Genomic DNA, 22,826 nt, shown 5'->3' with positions numbered 1-22,826 from the left:
TATACTGTCCTATAGGTCTTCAATTTGTTTACAAGGTCAAGCCAACTGCAATGAGATCGTATTTAAATATATCACTTAATTATTTACGTCATCTAAAATGTTCTGATTGCTTTTTCAAATGGTGCATTATATAACTCAATATTTAGAATCTGAAGAAAATGCTAATTAGTCACACATTGCACTGTATCGGGAAAAATGGTATTAAAAATGTGTGAATGTTATTCTTTTTTAATCGCTGTTTCATCGTGTTTTTTTTCTAATATAAGCTCAATATTGTGTCATTTTAATTATAAACCCCATCTCCTAGTCTGAGTTACTTGCTCAAAATAAATTGAACGTCTACATATAAATTAAACGGTGGTGCTATCTTTAATAGCTTTCCAAATGCTGTTAAACCCACTGCATTATGAGGAGAGAAAGGGAATTATTAGTGTATCAGTCATGACAAAAATCACAGGACAAAACGTTTGTGCCAGCTCTCACGTCTCCCCAAACAGCACTGCACTTACTGTCCCCATAGCAACGGAGAGGTCCCACTCGGTAAATTGCTTCTGATCCAGGTCTGCTCGTGTCTCCGATCACAACCTGATTCACAGGCAAGTGATCTTTATAGGACAGGAGGCCTGTGTCATTGGTCCTGCAAACACACCAAAGATTTAAAGTGACATTCTCCAAACAGAAGGAGACATCCAAGTTTTGAGCAGATTCTTCTTAAAGTCTTATCTGTTTTCACTCCTTGTGATATCCCCTGTGGCACTATTGCTGCTGACTCTCGATTTATGAGGAAAATATAATAAAATCAAAGACTTCTTGATGTGGAAGGTCTGGAATTCAGTGGAACCGCATTTGTGTGTGTATAAAAATAGGAACCAATCAAAGAAACCTCGTTACCATTCCTCTCGGTCTGCATCACAGTTGCAGAAGTAGTTCATGTCGATGCAGTTTTCTTCCAGATTGCAGGAGCACTGCTGGATCCCCGGCAAGGAGCCTCCCCAATAGGTATGTCTCTCTCCACTTCTGCCCACCCACCACGAGAACGGAGTGCCATCTGAAACACAGAGTCACAGCATTCAGCTCACCCTCAACTCCAGGGACACGTGCAGACACATTCTGCAGAAGAGCTGAAACATCTGTATCAGATGGAATAACAGTTTATAACAGGAATAACAATTAAATAAAACAGCATTCTAAGCAGTCTAGGTATATATACTCGAAGCAGCTTATGGGGAAGGCACTACAAACGTCTTCAACTATCTATCTAATTAATTGCCACAGTCAGGAGTAGCATTGTGCCCTTTTTATTACATTGGAATCAGCTTTCTTATAATTTGTAACTCATTTCTAATTTTGTGCCAATAATATTCGTAATTTGTGCATGTTTTTTTGTTTGTAGTACAACTTTGAGCACAACAGGATATCTTCAAGTACAAGTTAAGTGTTTTTCCCCCCCTTAAAGTTAATTATAATTCATGCCTAGAGAGGCCTCTTTTCTGGGTTTGTAAGCATCTGGAATCAGAAAAAGTGACCTTGTTGAATACGCTTGTTTTCATATAGAAGCAGATGTTCCTGCTTCTTACACGGATCTGTGGGAACCAGTTTACCGTCTTTGCAACCCTGATGAGGTTACGGTATCTATTTATTATTTGTTGTTCACACTGTCAATCGCTCGGAGCAATTTAAAGTCCCTTTCATTCAAAAGCTTCTTCAGATGGACGGTTTTCTGACAGCCATCTGGAGAGAACATCTCTGAATTGCAGTTTAATATGCAAGCCGGCTCTTCCCTCCCTTCACAATGGAATTCTGGAACAAAAAGGCAGATTTGTCCAATCTACTTCCAGTCGTTTAATTTAACGGTTGAGGTACTTGTATGGGCATTACCATGATGATTATTATTATTACAACTATTGTTATCACAAGTATTATGTTTATTATTACTATAATTCTTATTATGATTATGACGCTTTGTGTTTAACCTTTTTTGTTTTTTTCTCTAAGCCACATCTGCCACTGTACTTTGAAATGGTAAGCATCATCTGCCACTCTGGTTAGATGTCAAGTGAGTTTGTGCTAATTAAAGCATCAAAGCTTTTGATTTCAGTACGGAAACACTTTATTTTTTAGGCTGAATTTGATATCTTATAGAAGAATTTGACAATGGTCAATGCTCATGCACTTATGACATGGTTAATCAGATGTTCCGATTCAATAAATGATTGAAAACCCCTATGAACAAACGTGTCAGCAATCTACAGACTGATTAATAACCTCATATCACAGCTGTGCTGGATGGCAACTTCTGCCAGTTATTTGATGCTGTAAATGGGGGAGGAAGTCTTATGACACACTGATGACTCAAATATTTTGGCTTTTGAATTTTAGAGTTTTAGGCAACTGAAATATTCCACTGCTCTACAAGCGACGCCACAGTTTGCATCTAGGCATTCAATACTCGTCTGGAAACAATTTAACAAAGCAGGGAACCCTATATTCAATATAGTGTATTTGATTATTTTACTTTGAAAAATGAATGTTGACATGAATGAGGGTAAAACTGATATATACTTTTTACTGTAATTCAGAGCAACTGCAGTTCTATACAAAACGAATGGAAATATGCCTTTCTTCCATCTCAAAGAATTGCAATTCAAATTCCAGGACTGATCTGATTGAATTCCAATTGGCAAATTAATTCAAATTCTATTCTCTGCTCTGTACATCCTCTCACCTTCTTAAATTCACCTTGCTCAATAGATTTGTATTAGCTAATAGTCTGGGACCTTCTAGAGACAGCTGGACGAAATTATTGGATCTATTTGCATTAAGTACACTACCGGGCCAAAGTTTTAGACGGTTACAGATCACTCAGTTTCAATTGGATTTCTTTGCAAATAGGCTTGTTTTGTTCAGAACAACCTAACGATTAATCCAGTATATATTTGATGTTCTATCAAACACAGTGAAGTTCAGATCCAATTATGTAAAACCTATGTGTATTAGTACACTGTAAACAGAGTTTTCCATCTTGACATTTTGAGCTCTCTATAGGTGTGTGTTGCTTCTACCAAAACGTGGATGGTCTTGTTTTGATCAGTAGACTGTCTGGTTCCAGAATATGTCATGATTGTCAATATTTTCTGAGATTTTGTTTTCCTACTCAGACAAAGTAGGGGTGGGTAAATGTGGGAGGAGTATAAAAAATAAATTTTTCACATCGTTAGAGAGCTGAGAGTCTCAGATTTCATGGGATACCAATCACTTTGCAAACAACACAACAAGAGTACACATGGGATTAAAGAGAAGCACACGGATTTGGTGCCCTTTTAAGGGTACCAGAGGGGTTTGTCAGCTTAAGGGGTTACATTTTGTTAAACAAAACAATTCCAATAAATTATTTGTTCTATTCTTTAATTTCAGAGTACATTGAGACATTAAACTGTGTACATTTCAATACAAACTGGAAAAAGTGAGGTGTTCTAAAACTTTTGACCAGTAGTGTGCATAGTTGGGACTCTTCTCCCAGACCTATACTATACTTGGTTGTACTTTCTCCTCACGGTCTTACTTCCTGTGACCAGTAGACTACCATACACATATCTCATTCCTACTATAATTAATTAATGAATTAATCACAATTATGACAAAGATGACCTTTCCTTTAAATATTGTCAGTTTAGTTGTATCTACTTAACAGGAATTACATTGTTTCCTAGATGCTCAATGTATGTTAGCACACTCCTGATGGGTCAATTAGTGTGGTTAAAGACTGCTGGCAGTCTCCCACAGAGCCCGCGCCATTTGTCTCGGGGTCAGATTTACAGACTGGGCATATAAGGAAATAATGGTTCCAGGCATCTGCCGGCACTGAATTATGCTAACATGTCTCCAGAGATGCTAATTATCTCTGGTCTGTTACGTTATGCTCATCTACAAACTTGTCTGGATCGTTTACATAAAATTATAAAATTAAGGTCAGAATTAGTTAAATGGGTATCCACCATAAAAATATATATATAATATAAAATATATACATAACACTGCAATTTAAAACATATAATCTGTGGTAGAAATGATTGGTGTATTTTGGTGTATGAAAAATATAATGTTCACACATTACTAAAAATATGACTGTTATACATGCTTTTTTCTTTGGTAACATTTTGACCAACTTTGTATTATTCTAATAGTTATTATTATTTGTATTATTTCTGTAGTAAACTGAGGATAGTAGGAGATAAAAGCAGAACAAATGTAATGCAGTGTGAACGTTTACTGAAACAACATGAAAAGAAAAATCAATGTCTCTTTAATATGCTATCAATGTATTTGTATGATGAGATGTATTTGTCTATAAAGAGCTTACCTACTGATCAAGATGGTCATAGACAACCTTAATGTGAAAGTCTAAAGGGAAAATTAAATGATAAAAATCCAATAACCATCTTGTTTACAAGAGCAGACATGCATACTGACATGCCAGCAGCCCACCACGGCATCAATTGATTTCCATTAAAATTAGATTTAATAGGTTGCCTTAATTTCATGTTTTACAATATAATATATTTATTAAACTTCAGCAGTCTTGATGATTATCTATAAATCACAAGTTAGTTTTCCATTACTGTCATGTATAGGCTATAACTCTAATAAATATGACTTTGCTGGTTTAATATTTATGTCATGCTAATAACTCAAGCATTTGAAAGGCAATACATATCTGAAATTGCTTTAAGACTGACTAGGGAGAAGTTTTTCCACAACTCTCTGAAATACAGAGCAGACATAGAACAGAGGTCCTTGGAACATAACTTAACAGTACATCAACTGATCAATCAATGCAATATAAGTAAGTAAGTAAGTAAGTAAGTAAATAAATAAATAAATAAATAATGAAATTCATTACTAACTCCCACATTCATTTTCTGTGTTGTGAGTAAGTAAAATGTAACTACCTGATTTCTGAAACATTAAGGCCTACTAGTTTGACTTACGTCCTTTTACTATTTTAAAACCTACATCCTTTTACTATTTTAGCTTATTTTAATAAGTAGAATTACAGGACATCATTTAGAATTACTTCTTATATAACTAATAATTAACTTGGAGGTTGTTCTGTGAACGTACTTGGAAAATATTACAGATTACTTTTGAAAACTGATTTTCTGGATTGTTTGATGACAACCCCTTCCCCCATTATGAATAATATTGCAAAAATAATATTTCTATATTTTCTTTTGTGGGAACTCAAATATAAATGGATGGTTGGGATCTGCATGATTGACATGTTAAACATGTTCCTATGTAAATGAGACCGATTTGTGCCCCTTTTCAGAATTCACAAACTCATCAAAGAAAGATTTTTTTATGTATGCACTTGTTTTTTTCCTTCCGTGATCTCATATGGAGATGCTTACTTGTTTGTTTATCTTTGATGACATTGTAAATCAGATTATGCATCTCTGGGGGGGGGGGGGTGGGGTGAAGAAACATTTGTCATAGCTTGCAGACACCTGGGGAGCAGGATATTTTTGGGGGAGCTGTAGCCAAGCAGGCATTTGCAAATAACTACCAGTATAAATAGTTTAGAAAAAAAACTATTTATTTAGTTTTCATCAGTTTTTAACAGTTCTGATTAATACACACACTATTTGGAAGGCAGGAACGCTGTTTAGCTCATTCTCCACTGAGAAATTGGGCTTCAAGGCATTCAAGACAGAAAACAGGAGACACTTCTTCACACAGAGAGGCGTCACAATCTGAACAAACTCCCTAGCGATGTGGTTGAAGTGACAATTTGGGAACATTAAAAATAGACTGGATAGGATCCTTGGATCACTTAGTTATTAATGGATGCCAAACGAGCACGATGGGGCGAATGGTCTCCTCTCGATTGTAAACTTTCTTATGTTTTTATGTTCTGATGTTAAGATTGACCCAGGCTGGCAGGGTCACAGACGGGCTCGGCCAACTCACCCCGTGTGTTGAGTAAGCGGGACTTCCTGCAGCGGTAGACGATCTCCTGCTGACACTGCTCGGCCCCACTGACCAGTGCCAGCAGCTGCTCTGGACTCGTGCTGTAGTTGAACTGCATCATGTAGGGCTTCTGGAGACTGGAGCCTTGGACTCTGGTGGGCTCAGTGCTGTTGTGGTGAATTACCGTCCACACTCTGTCCTCTACAGAGCAAATACAGAAGAAAATAAAGTTTCAAATACTTATGAAAAATAAATTAAAAGTGCATTCAGGTATTTGTGAGATTAAAATGCATACTCGTGTTTTGCTCTCCTTTGCAGTGCTGTGTCGCTAGGTGGAATTTACGTTGCTTATTGTTTTTGTTAATTAAGGTCAGTTTATTCTGCAATAGGGGGTATTTTTATGTGGGGAATAGAATATATTGGAATATTTTGTACAGGTTACTCCAGAGGCAGATTTAGACATCTAGTTCGGACAGTAATCAACAAGAATAATTCCTCCTCAGCCCCCGAATCCCAAAACACACACACCAAAACAAAAAATTCAACAAGCGGCAGCAATAAAAAGCAAAAAGAAAAGCTTCGGAATAGGTTTTTGTGTTGTTTTTACTTTGAGGAGCCAAAAGGCTTTGTGGAAAGAGACCTTTTCTGCTTAATCCATTACACAGAACATGTGATTTGCAAACCCCAGGTTATCCATCTTGCTTGGCAAGGCCCCTGATTAATGAGCTGCGCTTCATGCTGACACACTTTTATTTCCAAAGCCACGGCTACCAGGTGACATTTTTTTTGTCCGCTTTAATGGCTTGGTTTACTGAGAGATGAAACACATTTAAGTCCATCCCTGTGACATTGGAGCACTGCGAGGGAGGCAAGACGAAGGGAATGAGAGAGTTGGGAATTGAAAAAGAGACCCTATGAAGTGCATGGTGACCAAGGTCTACTGAAAGCAGGCAGGCAGACTTGGGAAACAGAAATAAACTGTGGTGTGGTGTAGACCCACAGAAAAAGAACATGCCTCCAAACCCAGAACATTCCATATAGTAAACACAACAACTTTTGTAGATTGGTGTAAATGTGGACAATGTGAAGCTAATTAGCAGGAGGATCATAATACAAAAATAAAATGCTGAAGCCTTTGTAATTGTAGTCTTAGTGCTTTCAAAGGCAGCTTTAGGTCTTAAAAACGCAATGAAGGTTCACCTGTCATGTTGCAATATACCAGGGTCGGCCCCAGTGGACCACTTCCATCCGAATCAATGGAGAAGTATCCAGAAGAGCTTCCCGTTTGTCTGTAGGCTTCACATGACGGCTCGTAGATCGCTTAATAAAACACGAGGAGTACATGTGAAAACACACACGAAAAATACCCAAATCAGTTACAAAATAGCATTTATTTTAATTTAACTTCTTTACAGTTTAATTATTATTTCACTTACATCTAAGTGGACAGCATTAATTTCCCGACACCTTTACAGAGCCCGACCCAAAGAATCAATAATAAGATCTATCCAGTTGAGCTTTTAGTCTAAAACAGTCCTTGTGGTTTAAGAGCAAGACTTCTAGAAATACAGCATTGTACTTTCCCACCTGTTGATAGAGCTTTTTAAGTAACAAACCCATAGTGTGTCTGCACAATTCTTGACAGCATACTAAATCTATTATATATATAGATAAAGAGAGAGAGAGAGAGAGAGAGAGGATTTTTTGTTAACCCACAAATCAGTAACCCTTTTGTTGTTTAAACAGGCTGTAAACCATTAGTGGAAATATGTCAACCACTACTATAACAAAGATGCTGACTGAGATAGGGACAACCCATAATTATACATCACTGAAGTCTGCCTAAGAGGGGGAAAAAAACAAAATCACGGTGATAGAGGGGAGTAAATCTGCATTATGCTGACTGATAATTAAATGGACAGACATTGCTCAGTGAGTTGTTAAAAAAAAAAAAATATATATATATATATATATATATATATATATATTACAGTATTTTAAGGTTTTGATCTGGAGTCCAGAGCTCCCCAGATGATGCCCTGTTGAAATAATAAAGTCTGAAATTCATCGCTGATGAATCATAGTGGGCTGCAGGTAGCAGAGTTTATGGGTTTGTGTTTGAAGTCCTCTGGGGGCTCCCTGGGCTGCTCTTGCAATATTTACCTTTGGGTCCATTTGGCCAAATAGAATCAGTCTGAATGTATTCCTTTTATTGTTTGTATTTATTTTCAGAATCTATTACATTCCCACTGAAGTCATTCAAATAACGTTGAGGGAAGGAATTTGCCTTTATTACTGAAGGTTGCGCTATACTTATTTACCTAAGAATCAAACTATTAAATGTGTGATTACTTTGATTTCAAAGCGGGTTTTTATAATGTATATTATAATTTTATATTTTAAAAGCAGGTATTAAAGTTCTACTTATGGTATGCTGTCATTAACTGATTTACTATGGGCAGTGGGTACCCTGGGGTACAGTATGTAGCCTACAATAAGGGATACACTCCTCTTGCTTTTTTATTATCAAAAATATTATGTGCTTTAAAAAATGTAAATAGGCTGGTTCCTTTTATTATCCAAATTGCACACCAAAGTGCATACACTGCTGACTGAAATGCTGTGAAATAAATACATAAATACATAAATACATAGATCTCTGAATTGTGTTCCTTTCTTGGTATTACTATGCAGTTCTATTTACTAATTCTTAAAACATATTTTTATTATTATTGATAATAATTAGAATAAGAATAATACAATAACAGTAACACTAAATGTGGTTTTAACTTCCTATATACTTCCTATATAAGAACTGATGGTTCCCTCAAACCAAAAGCAGTGCAGGTAGAAACCGGCCTTAAAAACAAAAGTGAGTTAAAACTAAAAAAAAAAAGACGAAAAAAAAAGACGGTTCTCTGAATATTGCTTAAACAGCTGCTGGAAACTGTGAGGAAGTGTACTGCTATATTTTGCAGCACTCTTTTGATTATTTAAGGCAGTGACACACAAACAAATCTATGATTAAGACTACACAGCATGCTGGATGCTTTGAATGTGAACATGAAAATGTGGAATTTAATTAAACCACTACTACTTGTTTCAGTCCCTGGCTTTTGTCTAAATCAACTCTAGCCACCAAAGCTACCCCTATTAGGCAGAAATTGACTTGCCGCTTATGCTGATTAGTTTAGATGGTACAAAGAAAATCATAAATTGCCATGAAATTGTAATTACTGTTTATTCAAACGTACTGTTAATGAGAAAACATCCCTTTGTATACAGATAGCGACTGAGCTCGCCTCGACACTGCCAGCTAAAGTTAATATTTACCGCATACTCTAAACAAGAATTATGCAGCCTAGTAATTAAATGTTTAGAAAAGTTTCTCTCTCTCTCCTTTCCAAAAGTGTAATTCATTTTAAAGATGGATTATTGCTGGCTTGCATGCTGTGTCGTAGGGAAAACTGTGTCAGCAAACCTATTTAAGGATGCGTAGTATTTGAGACACTGACATTGTGTGTGTATCCAGAAGAGGAATAAATGCATCAACACAAACTGCACATACCGACAGGATTTAGGAAATGCTTTAAGAAAACCGATATACACAGATATGGAATATGGAAGAAAAGCATTCTCTCTTGATATGTACATTATTGTGTACTCACAGTCATGGCAGGTTGCCCCAGTGTAGCCCGTACCAGAGCAGTCACAGTAGAAGGTACTCCAGGACTGAGAACACTGACCACCATGTTCACAATAGTTTGGCAAACATCTAAAAAGACAAATGTTTCTTGAATCAGATGTCTAAAAAGACCTGGTAGCATTCGCTTTCTTTCCCCACTAACAGGAACAGATTCAAAAAAATGAAATCAATCAAAAAAATGTCAAACACCACCACCAGCAAGAGTCATTCTTTGCTAAATAAGCAGGCTGTATATGAGATTAAGTTCCATCGTTTGACTCATTTCTGCTCCTAAATTAGAGCTACATTAGCCAGCCTCTTTACTGAAAAGCATGGGCATCACTTAGGAGGAAAAGTGATAACTTGTTACTGTTACCAGTGGGGTAAAATGTTCCACTAATAAATCATCATCAGTAATTGTTAACCAGCAAGTTTCACAAACCAGATATACCTCTAAAGCTTTTATTAGTGGACCCCAATATATATGGTTTCACAAAATGTTTCTTCAGTGCAGCTATGTACAGAACACTGTCTCCCTTAGCCTAAAAGAGCTATTCTATACTAAAGTCTGAGATGTGCGGCAGGCAGATCATATTTGTATTAAAAATGATATCAAATTGACAATAAATATAGGTGACATGAATCTCATTGACTTACAACTTGCTTCATGAAGATTTATGACTAGTTAATCCTTTACCCATCATCAATTAATCACGCGTTTGTGCCGGTAAGCAACTAAAGGGTTACGTTTCCGGGTTGAGAGGTAGTGTAGGTGGGTCAATAAAGGTTACTGGAGTTTTGCATGGAACATGTCGGCTGGTGGTATTCTTCTGTCCTGATAAACGCACAGCATGGTGTCAGAAGTGCTGAACTAAGTGAGTGCGAAACATAAAATAATAATTAAGAAACATGTAGTGCTAAATAACGTACCAGCATACGGTGAACAGAAAGTAAAATAAATAAAGAATTACGCAGGTTTGTGGCAGAAAGTAAATATACTACCCAAGTGAAGTAATACGATGGATCCAATATTTTTGATAACTCCCGGAATTAACACTAACAAAAGAAGTTACACAAATTAGGCAGAATGAACAAATCAAAAAAGAACAATCTCTACTACGACAGAGAGAGAAAACAGAGGAGCACAACGTGAATGTTGATGCAATAGCCACCAATAATAAATTCAAAAAAATAATTCAGCAAGGGAGATCTGAACAGCACTCAGCTACGAGAGAGAGATTTTTCTCATCTATATTAATGATCTGGACTCTGGGATAGTTAGCAAACTTGTCAAATTTACAGATGATACTAAAATAGGTGGCTCAGCAGACACAATCTTGGCAGAACAGGCTATTCAGAGGGACTTAGATAATATTCAGTTGTGGGCTGACACCTGGCAAATGAAATTCAATGTGGACAAGTGCAAGGTAATACATGCAGGTAACAAAAATGTCCACTATAATTACACTATGGGAGGTACAGATCTAGATGAAGTAACGCATGAGAAAGACCTAGGAGTCTACATGGACTCCTCACTTTCTCCATTCAAACAATGTGGGGAAGCAATAAAAAAGGCAAACAGACTGTTAGGGTATATTGTCAAAAGTGTAGAATTGAGAACAAGGGCAGTAATGTTCAGACCGTACAATGCGCTAATTAGAGCTCATCTGGATACTGTGTACAGTTCTGGGCTCCACACTTGATCTTGATCCAAGTCTTCAAATCATGAAAGGCATCGACCACATCAAACCAGAGGAGCTTTTCCAGATCAGCAGGGACACACGGACCCGGGGACACACATGGAAATTGGGCTTCAAGGCATTCAAGACAGAAAACAGTAGACACTTCTTCACACAGAGAGTTGTCACAATCTGGAACAAACTCCCCAGCGATGTGGTTGAAGCTGAAATGAATAGGATCCTTGGATCACTCAGTTATTAATGTACACCAAACACGCACGATGGGTCGAATTACATCCTCTTGATTGTAAACTTTCTTATGTTCTTAAAAAACACAAACGTCTGGCAACAAAAACACCTGTGGGAGGTGTGGTAAAACCCCTCTACATCAGTGGAGCACATGTCCTCCCAGGGAAGCTGAATGTCGAAAATGCAAGAAAAATGGGCATTTTGCAGCTGTATGCAGAACAGTAAAATGATTGAAAACAATAACTGACGGAGAAACAGAAGAAATAGTATTACTAGGAGCTGTACACACACAGGAGGAGAAAGATACATGGAAACAATGGCTGTCTATGAATGGAAAGCCAGTGTACTTCAAACTAGACACGGGAGCTGCAGTAACAGCCACACCAGAGACCCTGTATACCAGTGAGCATGACCAAAGAAAATTCTCAGTTGTGCAAACAAAACACCACTGCAGGTTAAAGGTCAATTTGTTGCCAACCTGAGTCGTGGCGAGAGAAAGGTTCAACAAGACGTGTTTGTGGTGTCAGGTCTAGTAATGCAACGGCCAGAACTACAGGCAATACAAAGTTTGCACCTTTTGAAAAATACGATGTGGAAACACAGATGGAAGTCATCACAAGAATTGAAGAGCCTATAGAATGGTGTGCGGGCATGGTGGTGGTTCCAAAATCAAATGGGAACATAAGAATCTGTGTAGATCTCACCAGACTACAGTGAGGGAAAAAAGTATTTGATCCCCTGCTGATTTTGTACGTTTGCCCACTGACAAAGAAATTATCAGTCTATAATTTTAATGGTAGGTGTATTTTAACAGTGAGAGACAGAATAACAAAAAAAATCCAGAAAAACGCATTTCAAAAAAGTTATAAATTGATTTGCATGTTAATGAGGGAAAGAAGTATTTGATCCCCTATCAATCAGCAAGATTTCTGGCTCCCAGGTGTCTTTTATACAGGTAACGAGCTGAGATTAGGAGCACTCTCTTAAAGGGAGTGCGCCTAATCTCAGCTCGTTACCTGTATAAAAGACACCTGTCCACAGAAGCAATCAATCAATCAGATTCCAAACTCTCCACCATGGCCAAGACCAAAGAGCTGTCCAAGGATGTCAGGGACAAGATTGTAGACCTACACAAGGCTGGAATGGGCTACAAGACCATTGTCAAGCAGCTTGGTGAGAAGGTGACAATAGTTGGTGCGATTATTCGCAAATGGAAGATACACAAAATAACTGTCAGTCTCCCTCGTTCTGGGGCTCCATGCAAGATCTCACCTCGTGGAGTTTCAATGATCATGAGAACGGTGAGGAATCAGCCCAGAACTACATGGGAGGATCTTGTTAATGATCTCAAGGCAGCTGGGACCATAGTCACCAAGAAAACAATTGGTAACACACTACGCCATGAAGGACTGAAATCCTGCAGCGCCCGCAAGGTCCCCCTGCTCAAGAAAGCACATGTACAGGCCCGTCTGAAGTTTGCCAATGAACATCTGAATGATTCAGAGTAGAACTGGGTGAAAGTGTTGTGGTCAGATGAGACCAAAATCGAGCTCTTTGGCATCAACTCAACTCGCCATGTTTGGAGGAGGAGGAATGACCCCAAGAACACCATCCCCACCGTCAAACATGGAGGTGGAAACATTATGCTTTGGGGGTGTTTTTCTGCTAAGGGGACAGGACAACTGCACCGCATCAAAGGGACAATGGACGAGGCCACGTACCGTCAAATCTTGGGTGAGAACCTCCTTCCCTCAGCCAGGGCATTGAAAATGGGTCGTGGATGGGTATTCCAGCATGACAATGACCCAAAACACACAGCCAAGGTAACAAAGTAGTGGCTCAAGAAGAAGCACATTAAGGTCCTGGAGTGGCCTAGCCAGTCTTCAGACCTTAATCCCATAGAAAATCTGTGAAGGGAGCTGAAGGTTCGAGTTGCCAAATGTCAGCCTCGAAACCTTAATGACTTGGAGAGGATCTGCAAAGAGGAGTGGGACAAAATCCCTCCTGAGATGTGTGCAAACCTGGTGGCCAACTACAAGAAATGTCTGACCTCTGTGATTGCCAACAAGGGTTTCGCCACCAAGTACTAAGTCGAAGGGGTCAAATACTTATTTCCCTCATTAACATGCAAATCAATTTATAACTTTTTTGAAATGCGTTTTTCTGGATTTTTTTGTTGTTATTCTGTCTCTCACTGTTAAAATACAACTACCATTAAAATTATAGACTGATCATTTCTTTGTCAGTGGGCAAACGTACAAAATCAGCAGGGGATCAAATACTTTTTTCCCCTCACTGTAAATGAAAACGTCTGCAGAGAAAGACATTCTTCCGTCAGTCGATTTTAGCACAGTTGGAAGGAGCTGCAGTCTTTTCAAAGCTCAATGCCACTTCAGGATTTTGGCAAACACCACTACACAAAGACTCCGCGCCACTGACCACATTCATCACACCCTTTGGACGATACTGCTTCCCAAGGTTGCCGTTTGGAATCTCTTCAGCGCCTGAACACTTCCAGAAGACAATGTCACAGATCTTAGATGGAATTGAAGGAACAGTGTGTCATGTTGACAATATACTGGTCTATGGAAAAGAGAGAAAAGCATGACAAAAGACTACAGGAATTACTGAAAAAAATCCAACAGGCTGGACTGACACTGAATGACAAGTGCCAGTTTGCAGTAAAACAGCTGAAGTTCTTGGGTCATGAGAAGGAATACAGGCAGATTCAGAAAAGATCAAAGCATCTTAGACATGCCGGAACCCAGAGATGTGGCAGATGTTCGCCGGTTCATTGGCATGGTGTATTTTGTGGGAAAGTTCTCACCAAACCTGCCACACCTCACAAATTGGGTCAATAAAGTTTTGCATGGAACATGTCGGCTGGTAGTATTCTTCTCTGCTGATAAACACACAACCACGTTAGGGTAAACACATTATTAGTGGACGACACTATAAAGACAAAGTTAGGAAGCATAACACTGCAACAGTTGTGCAATCCTTTTAGGTTTCAATGTGGTTCAATGTGTGTATAAGGCAGTGGGAGCAATGTGCTGTATCATTAATTAGTGTGTGCGGGAGTCTATTAAAAACAGATCTTCGTCTGCACAGAAGAAGAAAAAAAAAAGAGAAACGTTTTAAAAGGCAGTGCTGCCAGGTATTGATTTATTATAACCGAGGTGAAATAATTATCTTCTACTTTGATTTGAGCTGTGCAAACTAATTGTAGGGGGAACAAGATTGCCCGAGACACCCACTTGAACACGATTCTGCTGTGTGATGAAGAAAAGCATGCCACACATATTCAGGTTGTTATGGAAATTGGCACCTCAGTGGTTTCTGTTTGGAGCACTGGCAAATGTTTTGTGATTTCCAGCGCTTCTTCGGGAGAATAGGCTGTAGCAATTAAACGGCTAGGGAAAAACTACATACAATCAAAATATGATCCTTTACTCACATTAGTTTGATTATTAGTTGTATTCTCTTGCACGTGTAATGTTTAAACTTTAAATGTATTATACTTTATTTGAATGTTGTATTGTATTATTTCCCTGGATAAAGAAAATATTATTATTAATAATAATAATAATAGAATGCTGAAGTTCCTGGAGAAACTTTGTCTGCTATAGTATAAAAGTGTAACATGGTATAAAACAGTGTATTATAGTAGTATTATAGTATATTATGGTATACCAAAGCGTATATACAGTATAATTAATATACAGGGAATTAATTAAGATATGTAGGTATGAGTAATGAATAATATGGAATAATATTAATCAGTACTAAAGCTCTGTATATGCAAAATGTAATGTAGTATCATTGTTATTAGTAGCTCAGAAGAAGTGGAATATGTATTAGTATATAAAACAGTATTAAACAATTATAATGTAGTAAATGTATTAGTAGTAGAAGTGGAATAAGTATTTGTATAAAATACAGTATTAAATTAATGTAATGTATAATTATTAGTAGTAAGTGGAACACATATTAGTATATACAACAGTATTAAACTAATTTAATGTAGTATATTAGTAGTAGAAGTGGAATACAGTATTAAACACATTTAACATAGTATAAGTATTATTAGTAGTAGAAGCGGTATGAGTTTTAGTATAATACAGTGTTGTATGGGGATATCATGTGGTCAAAGCAAGATAAAATCATAGAACATATGCTAGATTATAGGTAATGAAATGAGGTATTTTTTTGACCATGTTTCGAAACACAAAATTGTGACAAGACTGAATAATATGGAATAATAACAATACAAATAATCCATATTAAAGCCCTGTATACATGTATTTAATGTAGTAGAATTATTATTATCAGTAGAAGTGGTATAATTATTAGAATAATACAGTATTTAATACAGAAATCAATAATACATGCTTTGACCGCAATGGCAAATCCCAGTGCAACGTGCAAGGCGCAGAGTATAGCAGAGACTGGGAGGAGGAATCGAACCTTGGGAATCGTGACCGCTGACTGGCTACTGACTGTGCCATAATTTGCACACGCTGATTGGCTACTGAACTACATCGGGAAGGTCCGTGCGCAAGAATCCGTTCCACCATTGAAGTCAATGGGAAATTGTGGGTTTTCGATCGATCATAACTTAGTAAATATCGATCCTAGCCATACAACAAGCAGAAGCACACCACACGGTATCAGGACGAATAAGTGTGTGAAGTTTGGTATGTGTAGGGTAAGAACTGTAGGAGGAATGGTTGTTTAGAGGAACTGCAGAATAATAATAATAATAATAATAATAATAATAATAATAATAATAATAATAATAATAATAAAGATTTTGCAAGAGAACAATACTCTGCATGTTTTCACATACAGACGAATTATCATTCCTTCCGTAAAGAATGGAAACACCTGAAAGACTCCTGTCCAACTGTTAATACATTTATAAGGCATTGTATCCTCAGGAATGTGTATAGTGCATGGCTTATGTGCTCTCACATAGTGATTATGAGGTATTGAGAATATGAATGTTGAGCCGAAAACATCAAGTCAAGGGCCTGCCAAAAAATTATTCTCTGCTATACTTATAATTAAGCCAGATCTGTTTGCAATGAAAAAATTGCTGAGACAATTGAAATGGTCGCCATCCCTCAAATGAAGGGGAGTATGAATTAAATCGAATCATTCTTAATACCTGAGAATTTGAGATTTATATGCCCATATTGTATCAATGTAAAGATACAATATATGACAGACATAGAGATGGCATGAAAATCACCAAAAATACAAGACAGAAAAATTAACTCATGTATGCATGTGCGTTTCATTTCATTAATTCATTCTTGACACATGAAGCTGAGATATACACTCACCTAAAGGATTATTAGGAACACCTGTTCAATTTCTCATTAATGCAATTATCTAACCAAAGAATCAAATGGCAGTTGCTTCAATGCATTTAGGGGTGTGGTCCTGGTCAAGACAATCTCCTGAACTCCAAACTGAATGTCTGAATGGGAAAGAAAGGTGATTTAAGCAAGTGAGCGTGGCATGGTTGTTGGTGCCAGACGGGCCGGTCTGAGTATTTCACAATCTGCTCAGTTACTGGGATTTTCACGCACAACCATTTCTAGGGTTTACAAAGAATGGTGTGAAAAGGGAAAAACATCCAGTATGCGGCAGTCCTGTGGGCAAAAATGCCTTGTTGATGCTAGAGGTCAGAGGAGAATCAGCTTGAATCAGTTGGCCCGTAGAAGAGCAACTTTGACTGAAATAACCACTCGTTACAACCGAGGTATGCAGCAAAGCATTTGTGAAGCCACAACACGTACAACCTTGAGGCGGATGGGCTACAACAGCAGAAGACCCCACCGGGTACCACTCATCTCCACTACAAATAGGAAAAAGAGGCTACAATTTGCACAAGCTCACCAAAATTGGACAGTTGAAGACTGGAAAAATGTTGCCTGGTCTGATGAGTCTCGATTTCTGTTGAGACATTCAGATGGTAGAGTCAGAATTTGGCGTAAACAGAATGAGAACATGGATCCATCATGCCTTGTTACCAATGTGCAGGCTGGTGGTGGTGGTGTAATGGTGTGGGGGATGTTTTCTTGGCACACTTTAGGCCCCTTAGTGCCAATTGGGCATCGTTTAAATGCCACGGCCTACCTGAGCATTGTTTCTGACCATGTCCATCCCTTTATGACCACCATGTACCCATCCTCTGATGGCTACTTCCAGCAGGATAATGCACCATGTCACAAAGGTCGAATCATTTCAAATTGGTTTCTTGAACATGACAATGAGTTCACTGTACTAAACTGGCCCCCACAGTCACCAGATCAACCCAATAGAGCATCTTTGGGATGTGGTGGAACGGGAGCTTCGTGCCCTGGATGTGCATCCCACAAATCTCCATCAACTGCAAGATGCTATCCTATCAATATGGGCCAACATTTCTAAAGAATGCTTTCAGCACCTTGTTGAATCAATGCCACGTAGAATTAAGGCAGTTCTGAAGGCGAAAGGGGGTCAAACACAGTATTAGTATGGTGTTCCTAATAATCCTTTAGGTGAGTGTATACTGCACTTATATATTCAAAATTGTTCTAATTCTGTTCTAATTACTCCATTAATTAAAGCATTCTCTTTCATTGCACTTTCAGTGTTTCTTTGTTTTTCAACCACAAATTATCCATGCACACAAAACAGACTGACTGGTGAAATCCCAAACTCCATTATGCATCAGCACAACCCCGCCGATTGTCAATATGGGCACAGAAGTGAAATTGTCACGGTCCACGGGACACGGGGACAGGGGGACCCAGTTGCGGAGCGTGGTAGCGGGGGTCAGATACCGGCAAGACAGAATAATCAGAGGCAAGGCAAAGACGTGGTCGTGGTCACAGGCAAGCGTCGGGCGATCAGGCAAACAGGGAATCAAGGGAAGTCCAAGGTCGTGGTCAAGGGGTAAAGCCGGAGGTCAAGGATATAAGGGTTTTCACAAGACAAGAGAAGGCTGCTTGGAATTATAGTAACAACTGACAAATCTACAGAAGCCATATTCATCTGCTGGAATGTGTAGTTAGTATTTCAATACACATTGCAAACAGTGTCATGTCAGAATTGTTCATCCATGTTTATGATTAAATACTGTATATTTCTTAATCTGAATACAGAACTGTGTGTAGGTGGATACTTTATTATTATTATTATAAATAACTAACTAAAACAAAAACTATAAGGACAAACATACTACTATTAATAATGAACAGTAGAAACAGTATGGGAAACTAAATAGGTCAGCATGCACACAGCAATTTTTGCTTGACAGTGATTGGTGAGAAGTGTATTCTTCAAGCTTCCTTAGATTTCATAATTAGTAGCCATTTAAGCATGCAGATATCATTTCATCTCTGCAGGAAAGCACTAGCGCATCAGCATCCATTTTTATTGCATAGTGTACTTACAACAAAGGAACTTCTAGTCCCATTAACTGTCATAACATGAGCCGGCTGTAATATAGATTATGTTTCAGACAATGGTTTAATTACTGCAGAGCTATTTTTATTCATGTTAAAAAGGCTCTTGTGGACCATAAAATTACAGTAACTAATCCGTGGAGTTGAGTTCTTCGCTCCTCCGCCATAAACTGGATCATGAACTTTTAGCGCACTAACACAAAAGGTCACTATTCATTGAGAAGTGTAGGATCTGACAAGAGAATAAAAAAAAAAACCTTGAGGACTCTTTATTTTGTTAAATGCTCCATTTATACTCTGGCAAAGGAGTTTTAGAAGTAACACAACAATGTTTTTCACCACACTAAGAGTGGATCTGGTCACTTAACCTTGTTGTCAGTCAAGCATTTTTGATCTATCATTTAGATGAAGTATAAAGACAACATATTCAGATTTTGTATTCTGAAATTCACATTGTGTTGAATTTACGTCACGCTCAAACAAATCACTTCAATAATTTCGGGGGAGTTGTAAAGAGACGCATTCACAAGCTCCTGTTTAGCCTCCAAAATGTTATTTCAAGGCAAAAGAAGAAAAAACAATCTGCATTTTTCACAGTAGAAACTCTTAATTCCTGTCGCAGTAGAATTAGCATTAAAACATGAATGCTTCCTCCTCCTCCTCAAATGTTACATCTTAGAGTAAATTGTGCTTGTCTACTTAAACAAAACAACAATAACAATTAAAACTGTTAATTCTTTGGCCAACTTGGAAATGCAAAACAAGTGGATTTTCAGTCAGATTAGGCCAAAATGGTTTAAACAAAAATTGTTTTAATCTGCCACTTAGGAAGCATGTTAAACATACTTCTTTTCACCCTGGAACAGAGGAGACTACATGGGGACTTGATTCAAGTCTTCAAAATCACGAAAGGCATTGACCACATCAAACCAGATGAGCTTTTCCAGATCAGCAGGGACACACACACCCGGGGACACAAATGGAAATTGGGCTTCAAGGCATTCAAGACAGAAAACAGGAGACACTTCTTCACACAGAGAGTCGTCACAATCTGAACAAGCTCCCTAGCGATGTGGTTGAAGCTGACAATTTGGGAGCATTCAAAAATAAACTGTATAGGATCCTTGGATCACGTTATTAATGGACACAAAACGAGCACGATGGGGCGAATGGCCTCCTCTCGTTTGTAAACTTTCTTATGTTCTTATACGTCTTTACAGGGAAAGAATGCTGTAAATGTTTGAAAATTTTTACTGAATTATAGCTGGACAAATGGTAGATTTCAGTCTAAGAAGATGTGGAGGATGAAGATGAAGCATTTCGTGAGGTGAAACTTCCAATCATGGAGTTAAAACAAATCAATGTAAATCAATGAAGCCACTGGAGTGGAAGAAACTCCATGTGAGCAAAACAAAGCTTGTGGCATTCTTTGTGACTTTCCTACTTCTTCAAGAAGGTGGAGGCCCAGCTGATTGTTTCTCCTTGGGGAATTATTGTCTGAAATGTGTTTTAATTTGCTGATGAAAGATTTTATCGCATGAAACGAAGCAAAAATAAACTGCAGACAAACAATTAGATAATATTTTTCTATGGTATACACATTCACATTTAATTAGGATCTCACTGACAACTTAGTACTCAAAATGTATACCTTATAAATTATTGGTTGTATTTTTCTCTGTTGGGTTTGTGGTAACCTAATAGACATATCAAGGAAAATACATTACTACTGTAAACATACATACAAATCACAGAATGAGCTTTTACATATAAAGCCACTAGAGGTCTGATCCAACATTATGCTTATTTGTACAAGAAAATAATGCAAAATGTATTCAACGTTGGCCTCTTAGAGATAAGAGAGACCGTGCTTTTTCAGCTTTGCTTAGTGCCTTAATAAGATTATCTGTCTTTCATATACTTTCTGTTTGCAATGTTACTCAATACATTTATCCTACTTTCAGTAAAATCTGAGCACAAACGAAGGGCTCTAAAACTTAGTTATAAGATGCCATATTTTATATATGTCCGAAAAACACTGGAGCAGTATAGTTATATTAACCATTAGCTCTCTCTGAGGCCGGTTGAATAAGGTATGTAAAGACATTTAGGAGCAGTTAAAAATCACATTAAATAAATAGGTTACCATCAGTGGGGCATCGTTATTGAGTGCCTTATGGGACATCTGAATACGTATAACATGTCTGCCTGCTTGGACATACTCAATTCAAATGTGGGTGATGTCATTCGGGGGAATTGTGGCACATCGACAGACACTCAGAGCTATTAAGCCAGCATCCTGCATTCAACTTGGATAAGCTCTGATGGGATAATGGGACCCCATTCCAAAAGATACCTATTCAAATGATTGGCCATGGTTAGTTAAAGGGTGTGAATTGGGACGGCAGCCAAATGTGGTGCTACAACCCATTAGATATTGGATCCACTTTCTATTGTGTAGTTTTTTTTAAATTGCCCAGATTAGTATTACATAAAATCCTGGAATGTCTAATTACTCCTGCTTTGATATTAAAGACCTTCTGCCCTATGAGACACCTGAAGGTCTTTTAATTGTAATAAGAGATTTCTATTATTAATACATCCATTTTATTTACTCATTTATCATTTTTTAACATGCCTATAATATTACTGGTTCCAGGCTATAGAATTGAGCTTCTTATCACTGTTTTCTTGTACGTGCCGATGTCAATTACTTTTGTTCCCTGACTGTTGTGTAATCACAATGAGGGACAAGACCGAACAAACATAAAACCCTTATCTTAAAATGACCCTATTCAGTACCAACAACAAATCTCAGACGTTTCTTCACATAGCAGCAATACAGTAGAAACAGAGCCCATGAAGCAGATTAAAGTCATGAGACAAGGTACCAGTGTTCGCTCTGCCAAGGCTGCGGTACATAATGATTACTTTAGGCCACCTTAACACACGGATTAATATCCCTCACTGCCTAAAGGAATCTTTTCTATTTGTCCAAAGCCGCTGATGGCTGAACTGATAGTAGCATGTGTGGGGATTCTTCAACTTGCGACACCAGACCAAATGTTAGTGCCCCTGAGCAGCTGTTGCCATTCATTCACTGGAGAGTAACAAGACTGTTGAAACTTTAGCTGAATGTACAAACTAAGAGGTAAGTACCGGTGACACAAATGAATGCTAATTATTACATTTAACGGAATCGGGCAACAAGCTAGCATTGAAGATTGCTAATTTTCCAACAAATAAATTACATCCCTGGAAACGATACTTTCACCACAGTACATTTTGCACAATGTTCTTGAGAAACAAACACATTGAGAAATACCGTATTTACTGGAACCATATACAGCACTAGCAAAATATGAAAAGGGTAAAAACAACAAGGTGAATCCCTTGATTATTCATCAGTAGTCCTGGTCATGTCCAGCACTGAGTCTTTGTGAAGGTGTTCTGGGAATAACTAATGGTCATGGCTTTATTTCAGGGATTGAGTAAGTGCACCATGTAGCACACGTCTACAACAAGGACTCAGACCTGTATGATTAGCAAACACACGCGTGTTCACCGCCCAGAGTTAAGAACACTTGAGGAATGAGGTGGAGCTGGAAGAGCGCAAGCACACCGGGTTACACAAGCGAGATGGGTAGAGTTTTGTGTCTCTTGCCTTGAGCAGATCACAAAGCACAGCAATGGCAATGTCTCCACTCAGGCGGACATCTACTGTGACTAAACCCCAGATAAACTTCATGCCTGACCTGATGAACCAACGTGAAATCCGAACGG

General features: G+C 38.0%; 1 protein-coding gene across 1 annotated transcript in view; it reads right to left on the bottom strand.

The window, feature by feature from the left end:
• LOC136711176 (contactin-associated protein-like 5) overlaps window positions 1-22,826 on the bottom strand; it is a 129,747-nt gene that overhangs the window by 17,257 nt on the left and 89,664 nt on the right. Inside the window, exons 11-15 of the mRNA XM_066687235.1 lie at window positions 9,639-9,745; window positions 7,171-7,290; window positions 5,971-6,171; window positions 892-1,048; window positions 510-637 (exon numbers count right to left, since the gene is read on the bottom strand). Of these exons, the coding sequence (XP_066543332.1) occupies window positions 510-637; window positions 892-1,048; window positions 5,971-6,171; window positions 7,171-7,290; window positions 9,639-9,745 (713 nt within the window). The remainder of the gene's footprint in view (window positions 1-509; window positions 638-891; window positions 1,049-5,970; window positions 6,172-7,170; window positions 7,291-9,638; window positions 9,746-22,826) is intronic.

Source organism: Amia ocellicauda, chromosome 16 (genome assembly GCF_036373705.1).
Source record: "Amia ocellicauda isolate fAmiCal2 chromosome 16, fAmiCal2.hap1, whole genome shotgun sequence".
Lineage (NCBI taxonomy): Eukaryota > Metazoa > Chordata > Actinopteri > Amiiformes > Amiidae > Amia > Amia ocellicauda.
The sequence above is the reverse complement of the archived record's forward strand: the minus strand, read 5'-3'. Positions and strand labels throughout refer to the sequence as shown.